Source organism: Polypterus senegalus, chromosome 11 (assembly GCF_016835505.1).
Source record: "Polypterus senegalus isolate Bchr_013 chromosome 11, ASM1683550v1, whole genome shotgun sequence".
NCBI classification, from domain to species: domain Eukaryota; kingdom Metazoa; phylum Chordata; class Cladistia; order Polypteriformes; family Polypteridae; genus Polypterus; species Polypterus senegalus.
Window position 1 is genome coordinate 48,330,608 of NC_053164.1, and position 16,016 is coordinate 48,346,623.

The following is a 16,016-nucleotide window of genomic DNA, read 5'->3' on the forward strand; positions in this document are numbered from 1 at the left end:
AGCTCAGATAGGAGTTAACTTTGCACAATAGTAAGAACTCCTGAAATTAAGGTGGGTCCTCAGGTCAACCCAAATCTTTCAAATGAGGACCAAAGTGGACAAATGTAGGACTAAAATTCATCAGTGGAAGCTCACTAGGCCCTGGAGCACTTCTTTATGGGGGGAATTAGAGCAGTAACACCTACGTACCAAAGAAAAAAAGAACCATATACCAAAAAAGCAGGTGCAGCTGAGTGAGCTACTGCATTAAAAGAAGCTTTCTATTACCTCCCAAAACTGAAAACAGAAGCTTCCTCAGGTGTACACCGATGCTCTTTCCTTAATGCCACACATTCTCTGAACCAGTAAAGCAGCACCCATCCTTACCCCCACAACTCTGCTTAACCCTCCTGACGTGTGTGACAGAAACAGCTCTTACCCTAACATAGGATACTATTTTTGCATTTGATGTTAACCAATCAGATTTAAACTGAGAAAACTAAAAAACTGGAGGACTTCTAAAGATTTGAAGGCATAAAAAAAGGTTACAAATGAAATGGATAGCTGGTTTTCTAATTTCAATATTTTTATCAAGACTACTTTATGACTAAAGGACTATCAATAACTTGCAAATCACACAAAACAAAAAAAAGTTAATAAATTAAGGCAATGCTAAAAGGTTTTCCACATCCTTATCTTAAATATTTTTTCCTTAAATACAACCTCGGCTCTAGATTTGAACAAGGCATTTACTTCCCCAAATGGTAATAAACATACTTACAGTTATACTTACAGTATATTTAATTTAGATGCACTGCAATATAATACTCCACTATTTTTTGTTGATTATAGCTTCCATGGTGACATGGGGGTTGACTTTTTCTGTCACCACCCATAAAAATAAGAATGGTATCTAACACAGATAAACATTACTAAATTATTTCACTTTCTGGGTATATGACAAAAGATTAAACAGTAACAAAAAAAGCTTTATGAACTGCACACACTGCCACATGTTAAGGGACAGTATTAATTTTTTTCTCATATATTATTGTAACCACTAAAGTCTCGATAGTGTGTTAAAATTGACAATTTTGATCTGGGTGACTTTCTCTGATGCATGCATAAATGAGTATTGCTACCTCAAATCCATGGAATATATGGAAACTGGACAAAAAAAAAAGAAAAAAAAAGTATACTATGGAAGAAACCAGATAGGTCTTATATCTAACAAAAACTATATAAACAATATCAATTTGTTTGCTAAACTTGTTAAATTTCAGTATATCCCAACACATAATCAATTTATTAAATGTCAAAATTAAAGGAAAAAATGTGTCACCTATATTCTTCTATCTATTGATGTATTTTTCATATTTTCCACTTAATTCTTAAAATATGTATTTTTACAAACATTTGAAAAATGTGACTAGAAAGGATATGTAAACATGCCAGTAATACAATATGACTGTTTACTGTTTTTTTCCAAAGGCAAAAAATAGTGACAATGATTATACATTTTGTACAAGTGCTGTCAAGTAAAGACAAAAGATGGAAAATTTTCAAATAAATATTACTGAGGCAATTTATCAACATTCCTTTTCCCCTCAGAAACCAGGGCTCAGTATTATGTCCATTTCCACAAACAGGTCCACTAGTTTTGAGAAGGTGCTACTCATTGCCACTGTCTCCATTCTCCCCAGAAGAATCATCCTCTCTGTTATCCACGTCCTCTTCCTCTGGATAGTTCAAGATATGCCGATTGGCTTGAATTAAAAACTGCTGCTGTTTGAAATACACTTTGAGGACACCTTTAATAGCAATAAAAGCGATTCCACCCTAAAAACAAATAAACACACAATAAAAACAATTGAACAAAATTAGAGGCTGCAACTGCAAAGATAACTTTAAATTCAATTAAAATCAGCTATTATGATCTGAGCGAAAAGTCAGTTTTGAAAAGAGCTTCAAGTTACAGCAACAGTTTCCATATTATATTTTGGTCACAGCTAGGAGGGCACAGGTATGTTGGTGACGCTTCTTGAGCTACAAATAAACAAAAATACCAGCCATATACTGTGTCTCGACCTTAGTGAAGTAATATAAAAGGAAAAGAAAAATTATTCAAGATGTCTTTTAAATGAACTTCTGACTAAAATTTAGTGACCTTCTTCATTTCTTAAAAAACAACTGAGTAATGCTCAAACTTTTAAAAGAATGAAACTATTTTTGTAATGGTAAACAGCATATAAAAAGGTTATGCAGATAATATCTACCTGGTACAAAAAAGAAAAAGTATTATGGCATGAAATGTGAATTGATGCTTCTCTGCAATTCTTAATTTGCTTGGCAAAAAAATGTAACACAGAGTAGTTTACTATACAGCAATTTTCCTGCAGCCTAGGGACAGTATCCTCTTCTTTCTTAGTCTTAGTTGTATCTAATGGCCAGGGATTAACCACTACTCAGGTAAAGAAAATGCAAGCTTCATTCTGATGGTGTGTGTTTCCTACAGCTCTTTCAATTGCTTCAAGCAGTTTCCACCTTTTCTGAGGCTACACTGGGTGGTGAACTTATAAGGAAGATAAGATATTACTTTGCCTAAGCAAATGTTACATAGATGTATGGACATTTGCACAGAAAGGGAATGCTAATGTATACATACATACATACATACATACATACATAATCATTATCTTTCTCCTTTTACCCTTTTCAGGTACAGTTAGTAGAGAAATCTGTCTACATTGACAACATGTAGACAAATGCCACTTTTTTCAATGAATAGTTAATTGCTTTTTAGGTGGGCATCTACTTGCCTGCTGCTTACAAGAGACCATACATTCTTACAAGGTTGGGATTGTGCCTTGGATTTCTGCCTCCCTGCTGATCACTTTTGGGAGTAGGGCTATAAAAGAGGGGAAATAGAACACAGGCTGTGGGTCAGGTTAACCCTTGGGGAGAGTATATTTTTTAACATTTAAATATATGCAAAATTGAAACATTAATGTGACTGCACTGGTTTTTAGTGTACACAACTACTTAATTTTTTGCATATTTTAAATCAAGAAGTTTCTTCTCTGTAACACACGATTAATTTTTGTTTTCACAAATGCTCACAATTAAACGTTTTGTACTGGAATTTCTGTAGACAATTTAGTCTTAGTGGTTGCCATCACCTCTCTTGCACAAATGCAATACAAAAATCTTCACAGCATTTTTTCATACTCTTACTATATAAAAGGTATGCTTTTTGTTATGTATGTACCAATATGGCTATACAACTCTTACAGTGGAGTTTACTGTACAACAATGAGTACTCCAAATTTGAATGAACACTTTCGGAAATTACTTTAGTTTCTTTCATAGTGTGTTCTATCCGAGTTCCTAGATGGTTTCTGCTGGTAACATTAGTATAATACAAGTAAATGAAAATTTTTGTGCCTTCCATAACCTATCTGAGGCTGATTTTGTTCCATCAAGGTTTGCTGCAACTTATCATGTTCATACTACAGTATGCAGATACACACACATGCACACACACACACACACACGTGCTAAGCATTTCATGTATTAAGCAAAAATATGGGGATACTCTTGAGTCAGAATCAAACCCACAATAATGTCAAGGTAGCCAAAACCTACAAAATGATATGTTTACTAAACAAATAAGCATGTAGGAAGGGACAAACAATGGGAGCAACAAAACTTACAAAAATAAATGGAGTATGTAATAGACCAACTCCTACCTGAAAATACATTTCAGTACCTTTCCATTATGTGTACTGGCACTCCCAACTGTCCATGTTCTTATTTTGATCACTGCTCACCTTTATCAGTTCTCTTATTTATTATTCCATCAGCCAATTCCATATTTACTGAGGTATTGGCAATGAGGCTGCTTTACACTGAATAGCTTATAGGGTCATGGATGTCTTCCATTTGCTCCATGGAAACTATGACTACCCTTGGCAGCCCTGAGTCCCCTGTATCAAAGTCTTCCATAACCTTGAAAATAGTTAGCTCTTCAATGTTGCTCTGTGGTCGATTGTGTGGTTTGAAGAACAGCACCCATACTCCTTAGTCTCTAGCTCTCTTTTAAAAGATCAGGCAATCCAAGGAATGACTGCAGCATCTGAATATTCCAGACAAATATTGTACAGGTCCATTCCGGACATCCTCTGTCCTCTATTAGGGGAATGGCTTTGAGCGTTACTCCTGCAGGGCACCCCTAAAATTCCATTATGTTGCCACCTATTTGTAAACCAGCTGCAATAGCATGGCTTGATGTTTTGTCTCTGATCATTTACACATTACCAGAGACTTTACTGGCCTTGCCTGTGACCAATATTCCTTCTTTATACCTAAACTGTCCGCAACACCAAACTACCTCATGCATATAAACACATGTGTATAAATATATACGCACAAACACTAATATACATGTGCTTTCATGTATCTGTATATTTTATATATAATACATAGCTTACCAGTACAGTACGCTGCAAATTGGAGTGTACTCTACGAAACATGAGGCGACCTGCCAGGTTGGCAATAGTGGGAAAGACCAAGGCACCACACAGAGTGCGTGACATGGACAAGTGGTCACTAACATAGGTGCCTTCAGCTGGCAGACGAGGGACAGGTCTTCCAATACCTAAAATATTGGTTTAAAACAAAGACATAAATAAGTCATTTAATATGATGTGAGAGATCAATAGCAAACTTACCTGAAGAGGAGTTGTGTCTCCTACGGATGTATCAAAGACCTAATACATTTTAATTACTACACATTAACTTAATACATTACAAAATGGCTTGAATAAAGACAAGAGTTTTATGGCCAGGTATGAGGATTGTTTACATCTCTCAGACTGACACAGATAACCTGTCTACAGACCCATATTGTTTTGAAAAACTCATCACAAACAAAGGGCTTTGTTGGAGTTATCTTATCCAACGATCTTGACCATACATTGTTCTTCTCTCTCTTGTTAAATTAATCTTAGCCTGAAGGAATCTTATTAATTTTTTACATTTAAGATTTTTCATTTAAAGATTTACCAATGTTGTTTCTTGTCCTAGTGTGTGTATATATAAACAAAGGGAACTCCAGTTTCTGTATTACAACTTTCCTGAAGAAGGGGCCCGAGTTGCCTCGAAAGCTTGCATATTGTAATCTTTTTAGTTAGCCAATAAAAGGTGTCATTTTACTTTGCTTTTCTCTACATTCATAATGGCTAACACGGTACAACACCCTAGTACTTCAGGTATCAAACACAAAATATCAGTGTATACATTTGATAGATGCACACAAGATAAATGAAGTTGTTTATGTTGATCAAATCAATATTCTAAATAAGCTAGACTAAAATATCAATCTATCCTGTGAAATCCCCTTCCCCATCTGTTATTACATTGATGGGAATTACATTCCCTACCAAAAACAAAATTCAATCCCTAGCTTGTACATATCATACCTGGCATAATGCTGTTTAGCAACTGAAGTTTGGAAGAGTGTTTCTGCCAGAGACGTATGATGTAGTCCTCCCAGCGGATCATTTTGCCAAGAACCAGCATGACCGGAATCGTTGGGAGACCCATGAGGAGGAAAAGAGGGTCAGCTCGTTCCATTACATCCAAACCCTTTTTGTGGCCGACCACCTGGTGTTAAAAAGAGACCAATTAGGTCCTGTATCTGCAGCAAATGCGCCATTGCCTATAATGGTTGTTTCAGCCCAATACAAAAGCAATTTGGTAGCAAATGAAAATCTGCTTTTGGGTTAACTTAGAAAAGACTGAAGAGAAATGGCAAATATATCACACTAACTCCTAATAAAAGTTTATCCCATCCGAAACCAGAAAAGGATAATGAAGAGTAGACTAGTTCTGTGTCCCTTTTATTGCCATTTATAAAGCATTATCGCTCACCTGATTTTTCCTTACCTTTACCTTAGATTTAAAACCATTTAATATTCCTTCCTAGCTGTTATAATTGTACATCACCAGCAGTTGCTATTTCATCACTCATCACTGCAAATTACTTTTTGTTGCACCTAGTTGTGGGCTGTTGAACTAGTCAGAACTGTATCATCATTTCATAGACCTACATAACCAATTGGTTGAGGATTTTGGTTCTCATTTGCCCTCACTATCTGTGACTAAAATACACCCTGACAAGGTGACATAAACCTACTTATAAGAGGGTAATGGTGCCTGATCCCTGTAACTGAGAATTGAACTATAGGTTGTGGAGGACTGCCGGCTTCCCATGCCGGTCCCCACCCCCAGGCCGCCAGGAGGAGCTCTCCCGACAGCAGGATCGTGCCCCGAGGTCCAGCAGGGCCTTATGGACTTTGTAGTGTTTATACACAGCCCTGCTGGATACCTTGGGGACCACCAGGAGTCGCTGTGGGGGGGCTTATGGGCTCTGTGATGCCGTATGACCCGGGAGTACGTCACGGTTACGGACGGGAAGAAATGTCGTGCTCCCGGGTCCCGCCCACAGCGACTCCTGGTGGTCCCCAAGGTATCCAGCAGGGCTGTGTATAAACACTACAAAGTCCATAAGGCCCTGCTGGACCTCGGGGCACGATCCTGCTGTCGGGAGAGCTCCTCCTGGCGGCCTGGGGGTGGGGACCGGCATGGGAAGCCGGCAGTCCTTCACAAGGTCTAGATGTGTATGTGTAACTGAGCTCGAGATGAACTTCTGCCATATCCAAGGTTGGTTCTTGTCTAGCTCATCAAAAATATGAGTCAGACAAAGCAGAAAACAGTACTATATATTTACAGTATGAATATATTGTAAATTGTTGTTTTCATTGTGTTGAGTTTGTAATATAACAGTATATACAAGACATGACAAGATCTCATTTTATTATGTATACATAACAAAACTAGAATTAAGTGTCTGGGAGTCACTGGCTAACATTTGCCCTTTTCTAAAATCCTCCAGTGAAGTTCTCTTGCAAATCCATCTTTTCCCCAGTGAAACTTTCACAGGATTCACTAACCAGCATTAATTGTATCTTACCTGTTCAAGAACTAGAGGGCCAAGACCCTGAGAATGTTACATTCCAATATATCACACTGAGGGATATTATTTAGTAATTATAACCAAGCATACCCATTGCGCATTTTCAAATTCCCATGAATCTGGTCCTTTGTTAATTCTATTTATGTCTTCACCCAGTACACTAGAGGCATGAAAACTGCTTCTCTTTCCTTTTCACATGCTCCACTTATCTTCAGGGTTTTATTGCCTAATCCAAAACTGCTTTTTTTAAAATAAGGTCAGGGCTTCTCTGCTTGATGCACAAGACCTGACTTCAGTAAACTTCTTTAAACTATTTCTTATTGTTCACTTATTTTATTTCCTTTTTAATATTTAAGCATTACTTAAAATAATTTGGGAATACGTTAATTTTTATTTGAATGTCTGAGATAGGGAAAATCTGCATAATATAAGTGGAACCAATAACCAAAATTAAACAAACTCTTCTCAATTATTTATAAAATTTTGCTTAAAAAACATATACTTGCTTTACTTTTGAGACCTTCATTACTTTCATTGCATTTTTATGATTTTTTAATGCTTCAGATTCTTTAAGTATAAAGCACTTTGCAAATCTTAAAAAAACACTGTATACCTACAGCTCTATCACTTTTTTTAATAGTATGATTTACTGATCTTAAAATGGTAAAAGTTAGGTAAGTCTGAAAAACTCGCCATTTTTATCACAATTTCCCCTATGACCTGGAGAATCTTATGGAGGATATGTTTAAAGTTTTCTTTTTTTAAGAGTCCTTCTGTTTATCACTTATTTTAAAAGCCTCAACTTTAATTATGGCTATAATAAGTTAGACTAACCTTCTCCAAAACTTTAGGACTACAAGAAATCCAACAAACCATTTAAAATGACATTGTGACCATGACATACAATATAAATCTCAAAACTACACTCCTCTTATCAGCTAATGAAATTTATGTAAAACTTTACTTATTAAATGAGGGGAGAACAGATATATAGATGTGTACGTGAAGCAAAGACGTATTATATATAATTTACAAAAATATATAGCTTTCATTTCAACCACATAGCCTTAATGTACGATTTAAGTTTAGTGCCAGAGTGGTCTTGAGTGTGTAAACAAATTAACATGCACTGTGGCAGATGGTAAATAAAGTCTGATCCATTATGGACTCCTAATTCATTAATAACTCCAGAAAGAGATGGAGACACTTAAACTCAAAAAGCTGTTAAAAACTGGACACATACATAATTTAAACTGAACTACTGGAAGGCATTAAAATGGTAAAAACAGTTTCTCCCGGTGTGCAATTAGTCATATTATAATATCTAAACAGATTGACACTGATTCATGTATAAATTTTAAATCTGTACAACATACACACAATTGTTTTTTGTTTTGGTGTTTTTATTTGGAAAAAATACAACGATTGAACAGCATCACCCTCAGTCAGACTGACAATAATGGCAGGTACTGTGTACGGTGTAGTTGTTAATGCTTTGGATTTCAAAGCCTGAAGCGATGGCTTTGAATCCCACTACTGACATTATGTGACCTTTTAGGCAAGTCACTTTAATAAGAATAACATAAACAAATGTAATAAATTGTATATTCATTGTATATACATATGTTTTAAGTCACCTTGGATAAAAACATCAGCTAAATAAGTCAATAATAATATTAAAAGCAATAATGAAATCACAGTATCAGAAAAGTACAGGATGCACTGTAGAACAATATAGTAACTGTTCAGCATTTGTTGAGAATTTTGATCAAAGATCAATGCACTTCATTATTAGTTTCACTGCTCTTGGCTATGAAAAGTCTAGGCCTGGAAAAGCTTTGAAAGGACACCATTTATTTTGTTAGAGAGGCCTCTTGCCCGCCTGTCCTTCTCACTTGCTTTGTTTTGAGTTTCTGTGAGTCAAGCTGTGAGACAAGGTCATCATGCACTCTGAGGAAGCAAGCAGGCAGATTTTGTTTTGAGAATGAAGGCACGGAGCTTCTTACTGACAGAAGACTAAACAAACTGCATGCAAGGACTTTGCCTGTGTGAGTAAAGGGCAAGGTCTCAAGCTAGTGCATAAAACATATAAGCACTCAAACGTCATTTATAAGTATTAGGACTCTTTAATACCTTAGGGAATAAAACTAAAATACAATATATTATGATATCAGTTAGTTTGCACACTATAGGACCTTAAGAGTTGATTGTTGAAAGTTAAGGACATTATTTCCTGAACATGTGCCCGTGATGTAAGCAGTAGCTTGGCCTCTATCAAACCACTGTGCAGCTGCATGCCATAACTTTACAGCCCTGCTGTCTGCAGCTATGGGCTGTTATATTAGCATGCACATTTATATTTTATTTAGCTAGCATTTAAGTTTATATGTCAATGCTTCTTTATACATCTTAGTGATAATGACAAAAAAATACAGCAACACATTATTAGTTAGCGTAAAGAAGCAATTGTTAAAGGCTTGTCTTTTTTCTTTTCTTTCTCTCAAGTAGTGCTGGGCGGTATGACCAAAATTCTATATCATGGTATTTTTCAAAATTATACCGGTTTCACGGTATTCAATGGTATTTTTTTCTCATGCATGAGTGGATGTTAACCACATTTTCCACTGCAATTACTGTAGAAGACTGGCTAAGAATAACCTGTTCCACTGTCATGAGAATTGTACATTGTACAAATAAACATTTTAATGTGCACACAAGTATTAATACAGGTTTGCATGGCCCAATAAAGTGATAGTTTTCAAGGGAGTGGCACTAATGAAGAGAAGGAATCGCATTGCATGACAGTTACAGTCAAAATATAGAACCTTTTTATTGAACAAATTTTGCAAACAACTTAAAATAAAATTTTCACAACATATTTTCAACCATCCAATGAGGCATTTAGACTTAGTAAAATATCCAGAGGTGCTTGTCAAAAGTTGCATTGCACTGAACATGTCTTAGAAAAGGAATAAATAGTGAATATTTTTTATAAACCAACTACACTTTCTGTTAATGTTAACAATCTCTGTCCACTGACACATTAAAGTGACTTTTTAAACAAATTTCCTAATAAATAATAACAATAAAATAAATAATAGTGCAACTTCCAGTAATAATACTATTACTTCAAGACTTCAAGCCCAGGTGCATTACACAGTATTCACCAAATAAAAATAAAATAAAACAAGAGCAACTTGGTGAGACATCTTTACCAACTGAACCATCATTAAGACAAATTGCATTAATTTGGACATTGCTTCACGCTAAGCTATATACATAAATAATAAAACTGCAACTTGCATTTATAATGCTATTTGTGGTATAGCCCTACAGAAGTGTATTAGGGCCACAGTGAAGAAAAAAAAAAACCTATATGTCGAGAATAAAGTTGACATATAATAAATAAATTTAGAAAGCCAAGATAAATACTTGATATCATTTTCATGATGAAATGCATTAAAGCAGGTATTAAACATGTACGGTAGTGTGGCGGTAGTGCTGCTCCCGCGCAGGAAGGGGTCCCCAGGTGTACGTTCAGTGTAAACTTTATGGCAGGTGTGACAAGGCTTCAAAAAAACTGGATGTGTGAATGGGTATCGCACAGGTTTAACTTAAATATTGTGTAAATGTTAGGTTCGTGATCTGGTGGTCCGAGACATGAACACGAAAATTAATGGATGTTCTTCTGAGTGGGCTTTCTTTATTGCATGCATGCTGTCTCTATCTGACGTACCAAACCCCCAGTTCCTATCCCTTTTCTTCCTCCACATAACCAGTCACTAGGGCTGTGCGATATGACCAAAATCTTATATCCCGATATTTCATTTCATATCCCAATATCACGATATAGTACATTTTCTTTGTATTCAGTGAATAGTTTATATAATCACCACTCCTTTTTTTTTCATTTAAATTAAAAAAATCAAAAATGAGAAGTACTCAACTTGTAATTATTTCTGTTTTTATTTAGAACATTTGAGCAAATGTTTGACTTAGAATGTAAACATAAAATGTTAATGTATCAAATATAAAACACTTTTCAAAAACAAATTACTAAAGGCCCAATATAAAATACTGCTATATAAAATGCCTGACATAAACAAAATGTGAACTGTAGCAGCAATAACTCTCACAACATATATTAAATATAAAAGGATCAAAGCACTAACAACTAAACTATATAAGGCCAATAAACCCTTTAAACAAAATAAATACAAGTCTAACATTAACTGTCAAAACCAAATGTAAACATTGTACTTCAAACTGTAGCAGCAATAAGGCTTACGACAAAAATATATTAAATATATAATATTAAATATAATATTTTTTAGGCTACATTCTAGTAAAATGTTAATTTGCACATCGTAGTGTGGCAAATCTCCGTTAATGAGTTACAGCTGATTGCCCCGTGCGTGGGACTGGACGGCGCTAGCGTGTTGATGCCGTCCAGCCCCAAGTGCGGGCGATCCGCGTAACTCGTTAACGGAGATTTGCCATGTTAATGCAGTTGTGGCGTAAACGTAATTTTAACAAGATTAACGCTGACAGCAAACACTGCAGGGAAAATTATGCCTTAAGCAAATTGTTTTGGTAGCAATTAATCTTCCAAGCTTTTAACATGCTCGTTTAAATAGTACCTTTACAACTGTAATATCCTACGTGGCCTGCCTCTCAGTTGTTAACTCTCTGCATGCTCGCTCACGTGCTTTTTGCGGAGGTGGTAGAAGAGGTTTGTCGTGTTGGGAGTCTGTGGTAGCGATCGGTTTGCAGCATAATTTGCACAGTACCGTTTTCTGGTCCATGTCAGACTCTTCAAATCCAAACCATCTCCATACTACAGAGGTAGCCCCTCGTTTAGGAACAAGATCCTTCCGTGTGGAGCTACCTGGTGTTGCCTCGTCTTCATCAGCCATGCTAGTGTGTCTTCATCCACGTGGAGGCCATCAAAACAATGAAAAAAATATTGCCGTAAACAGTTTATTTTGCGACACCACGAAACAAACGATAGCGTAATGTGCAGCGATAAGACGTTTTCATATTGTCATCCGATATATATCGTTATATCGAACAGCCCTACCAGTCACCAAACGATAAACGTCTTTGTGAAATTAAAACTAGGGAGGAATGATCTCCTCAGTCTGTCAGTGGAGCAAGAGAGTCACAAAAGTCTGTCGCTGAAGCTGCTCCTCTGCCTGGAGAAAACACTGTTAAGTGGATGCAATGGATTCTTCATGATTGACAGGAGTTTGCTTAGTGACCGTCGCTCTGGTACAGATGTTAAACTGTCCAGCTTTATTCCTACAATTGAGCCTGCCTTCCTAACAAGTTTGTCCAGGCGTGAGACATCCTTCTTCTTTATGCTGCCTCCCCAGCACACCACCGCGTAAAAGAGGGCACTCGCCACAACCGTCTGGTAGAACATCTCTTTAATTCCACCCGGGGGAGTAAATGCTAACATTATTCAAAGTTACTGTCTGTTTTTACATGCATTTTATTACTCTTTAATTTAATATTGTTTGGTTTTTTTGTATCAGTATGATGCTGCTGGATTATATGAATTTCCCCTTGGGATTAATAAAGTATTGATCTATCTAGTTATAAACTTAGACCACGAAGTGTTCAGAACTTTAAAAAAAATCTTTGTTATACATGTTTAATTATGCCATCCATTCAGGATTGTGCCGATCCCAGCAAGCATTGTGTGCAAGGCAGGAAGGAATCATGAACGAGTCGCCAGCACATCGCAGGGTGAATACGAGCAATACATACACTAGCAGAGTTAGCAAAACCCCACATCCTACATGACTTTGAAAGGAAACTTAAGCACGCCAAGTAAACCCACCAGAAAAACATGCAAATTCAAAGCAGGGAACACCCGGGACCCCTGTGCTGCGAGGCAGCAGTGCGACCTCCACATCACATGATTAATACATGCTTTAATGCATTTCACCATGAAAATTATATCAAGTACTTATCTTAGCATTCTAAATGTTCAGGGAGCAGGAATATCATGAAATTAATGTATTCTGTGTGCTGCCTGCACCTCATTTTAGTGCAAGAGGAAGTCACTTTAAGAAGCACGTAGCAATTAACATGGCCTAGGAAACACTTAACACAAAGCATTTAATGTGCTACATAACTTACGACGGGGTTTGAGAAAATCTAGTAAATTAAATATTCATTTTAAGATGAAGTCTAGTTTACGATGTTCTCTTTTAATGACAAATCACGAGAATAAAGTCAACATGTCGACTTTAATCTCGACATAAACAGGGAGAATAAAGTAGAAATGTCAAGAAAAAAGTGAAAAAGGTCCCCCTTAAACAGTTTCCTGCTACGGCATGTTCCGAACTTTATTTAAGCAATTTAAACCGGTGTTGCAGTATAAGAAAAATCCATATCAAAACAAAAATAAGAAACGGTTTTTGGTATGAACCGGTATACCGCCCAGCACTCCTATCAAGCATGAAATATTGTGTCAAGGTTGTTCACAGCTTGGTTCCTATCAGTGAAGCTGTGTGCTGCCGCTTACTGGCACAGTTGGCTATTATGTTAGCATTAGCCTTACAGGACGCTAGTGAAAAAAAGTAATCATTTATTGAATTATTCATTACGCAGTCCAGTTTTCATATATGGGTCCTTCTGATCCCAACTTATTTGTTAGGAATTGAACTGTTAAGAATTGATTAACTGAAAGACCATTGATCTTTAACAGCTCAGGACTAGACCGTGAGAATGAAAGGAGAGGTAATCAGGTGATGCTCACCACCATGTGACAAATATGTCCTGCCAGCCAAAGTAGATGGTATAAGAAGATGGACTGAGAAGGAAATATTGTTATGAGAAGGTCTGCAACACCAGGTGATTGTTATGGGAAAAGGTGCTGAGTGGGGACAACATCATGAGAAACCCTGTACAGTAGATATTGGGAAACTAGTGTGAAAGTGGGGCATTTTTGTGATAAGAACTGTAATATATTTTGGGCTCACCGTACACTCGGCGTTCTCGTCATGAACTGAGACAGGCTTTATGTGCACTGCAATTGTTTTCTATGCCGTGCAGTAAAGTCAAAATTCTGACTGTCTTTCTGAAGATTCTGCATGTTTTTTTCTTGAGATTTCTCCATAACACATTCAGAGTATTCATAGCTCTCAAACTAAAAGTGTTTCAAACAACTTTGTATGTTTACAGCAGTCACACGTTATAGTGCTGAACATCTTTTAATAAACAGTGCAGAAAAATGCCTAGCCTTATGTGGCCAAAGTGTATAGGCAAATGTGGATGATGAAGGCATTGATGCCACTGACTGGCCCACACATTCCTCAGACCTGAATCCAACTGAGAACCTCTGGGATGTTATGTATCATTGCATCTGTCGCCGCCAAAATGCGCAACAGACTGCCCAGAAGGTCACTGATGCCCTGATCTAGGTCTGGGAGGGGATCCCCCAGGACACCATCTTATGTCTGATCAGGTGCATGCGCACACGATGTCAGGAGTGTATATGGGCAATGGACCCATACACACTACTGAGTCATATTATGAGTTGCAGAGTTGAAATTCGTTGCAAGTTAGATCAGCCAGTGATTTAAATTTTTGACTTTGATTTTCAGCATAATGTTGAATCTGGCCCACAACGGGATGGCGATTTTGGTTTCCACTGAATGTTGTTACATCATTTTGTTCTCAACGAATTACACAGTATTAATCAGTAAAGATTTTTCCAGCTGAATATTTCATTAATTGAGATCAGATGTGTGATTTAAGTGTTCCCTTCATTTTTTTGAGCAGTTTATATGGGTTGAATGACCTGTTATCAAACATGTTTTTATGTTCATACCTGCATTACCGTTACCGCTCCATAAGTGACTGCTGACCAGTACACCGTTCCAACCACCACACCAGCTGCAGCAAATGGACTTAACCGGGACAGTGCACGATCCAGCTGTTGGAGAAAATATACCAAAGGGCCTGGAAGACAGATATAACAAATCTTAACTTCAGCAAATACACACAATTAAATTCAGATCAAATATTTTCATAATGAAAATGGCTTAAGTACACCACTCAGTACACCAAAAAATGTATAGATACTAAATGAGTTATCCATTTTTAATGAAAATAATCAATTAAAATGCCTCAATTACTGTCTATCGATATTATTATACACACATAAACACACAAATTATGGAATTATACATATAAACACATGAAAGCAAACATAGGAAAGAAAAATTACTATATTAAAATATTTTTCATCACTTATAAATATAGGCAGCATACAGTATATCTAAAAATGCTATCTATTTTTAGGCCTAAACAGACTTAACTGCTTCCTTCCACATTTGTGACATATTTTACTGACATTACAAGTAACCTAATTATGCAATGCATTTAAGTTTACTGGTATACATACAGAGTCAAGTGAGATTCTTATTTGCATGTCTAACTGATCCAACAAAATGCAACACCATGACAGCTCAGAAATTACCAACTTAATTGGTACTTTTAGCTCTCTATAAAATGCCAAATATTGGTTGGATCCTCTTCTTGTTTTCACCTATTTTTTATTCCTCTTGCTTATTGACAGTTTGAATTCATTGCTAAATAATCATTTCTATAAATCCTGAACTCTTCACTTGTTTAGCTTCCACAAAAATAGCCAAATCTGCTCACCTAGCCCTTTTCAGTTAAACATCAGTGCCTAGCTTATATTTTTTTTAGGTTTTTCATTATTATTTAGATTCAAATTGTTTTTTTTTATCAAAATCAATTTGCAAACGCCAATATTTCACTTTTATTCGATTGTCTTCGTAAAGCTAAAAAATAAAATCCGCAAAACCTCCAGTGCTTTTTCTAAGTGTGTTTATGTCTGCTCCTACCATGTTCCCTGTTATGAGAGGGGGAAAAAAAAAAAAACTGAGCAAAGATCTGAAGAGGAAGAGTTTAGAACAGGAAAGGTTAGATCTGGTGGTTGCAAAAGGTTTGGTTTTACACA

General features: G+C 36.5%; 1 protein-coding gene across 1 annotated transcript in view; it reads right to left on the reverse strand.

The window, feature by feature from the left end:
• Positions 1–710: 710 nt before the first annotated feature.
• The window catches only part of march5l (membrane-associated ring finger (C3HC4) 5, like), a 33,278-nt gene continuing 17,972 nt past the window's right edge, over positions 711–16,016 (reverse strand). The window contains exons 4-7 of the mRNA XM_039768554.1: positions 14,859–14,989; positions 5,460–5,643; positions 4,470–4,636; positions 711–1,818 (exon numbers count right to left, since the gene is read on the reverse strand). Coding sequence (XP_039624488.1) covers positions 1,651–1,818; positions 4,470–4,636; positions 5,460–5,643; positions 14,859–14,989 — 650 coding nt within the window. The 3' untranslated portion in view covers positions 711–1,650. The remainder of the gene's footprint in view (positions 1,819–4,469; positions 4,637–5,459; positions 5,644–14,858; positions 14,990–16,016) is intronic.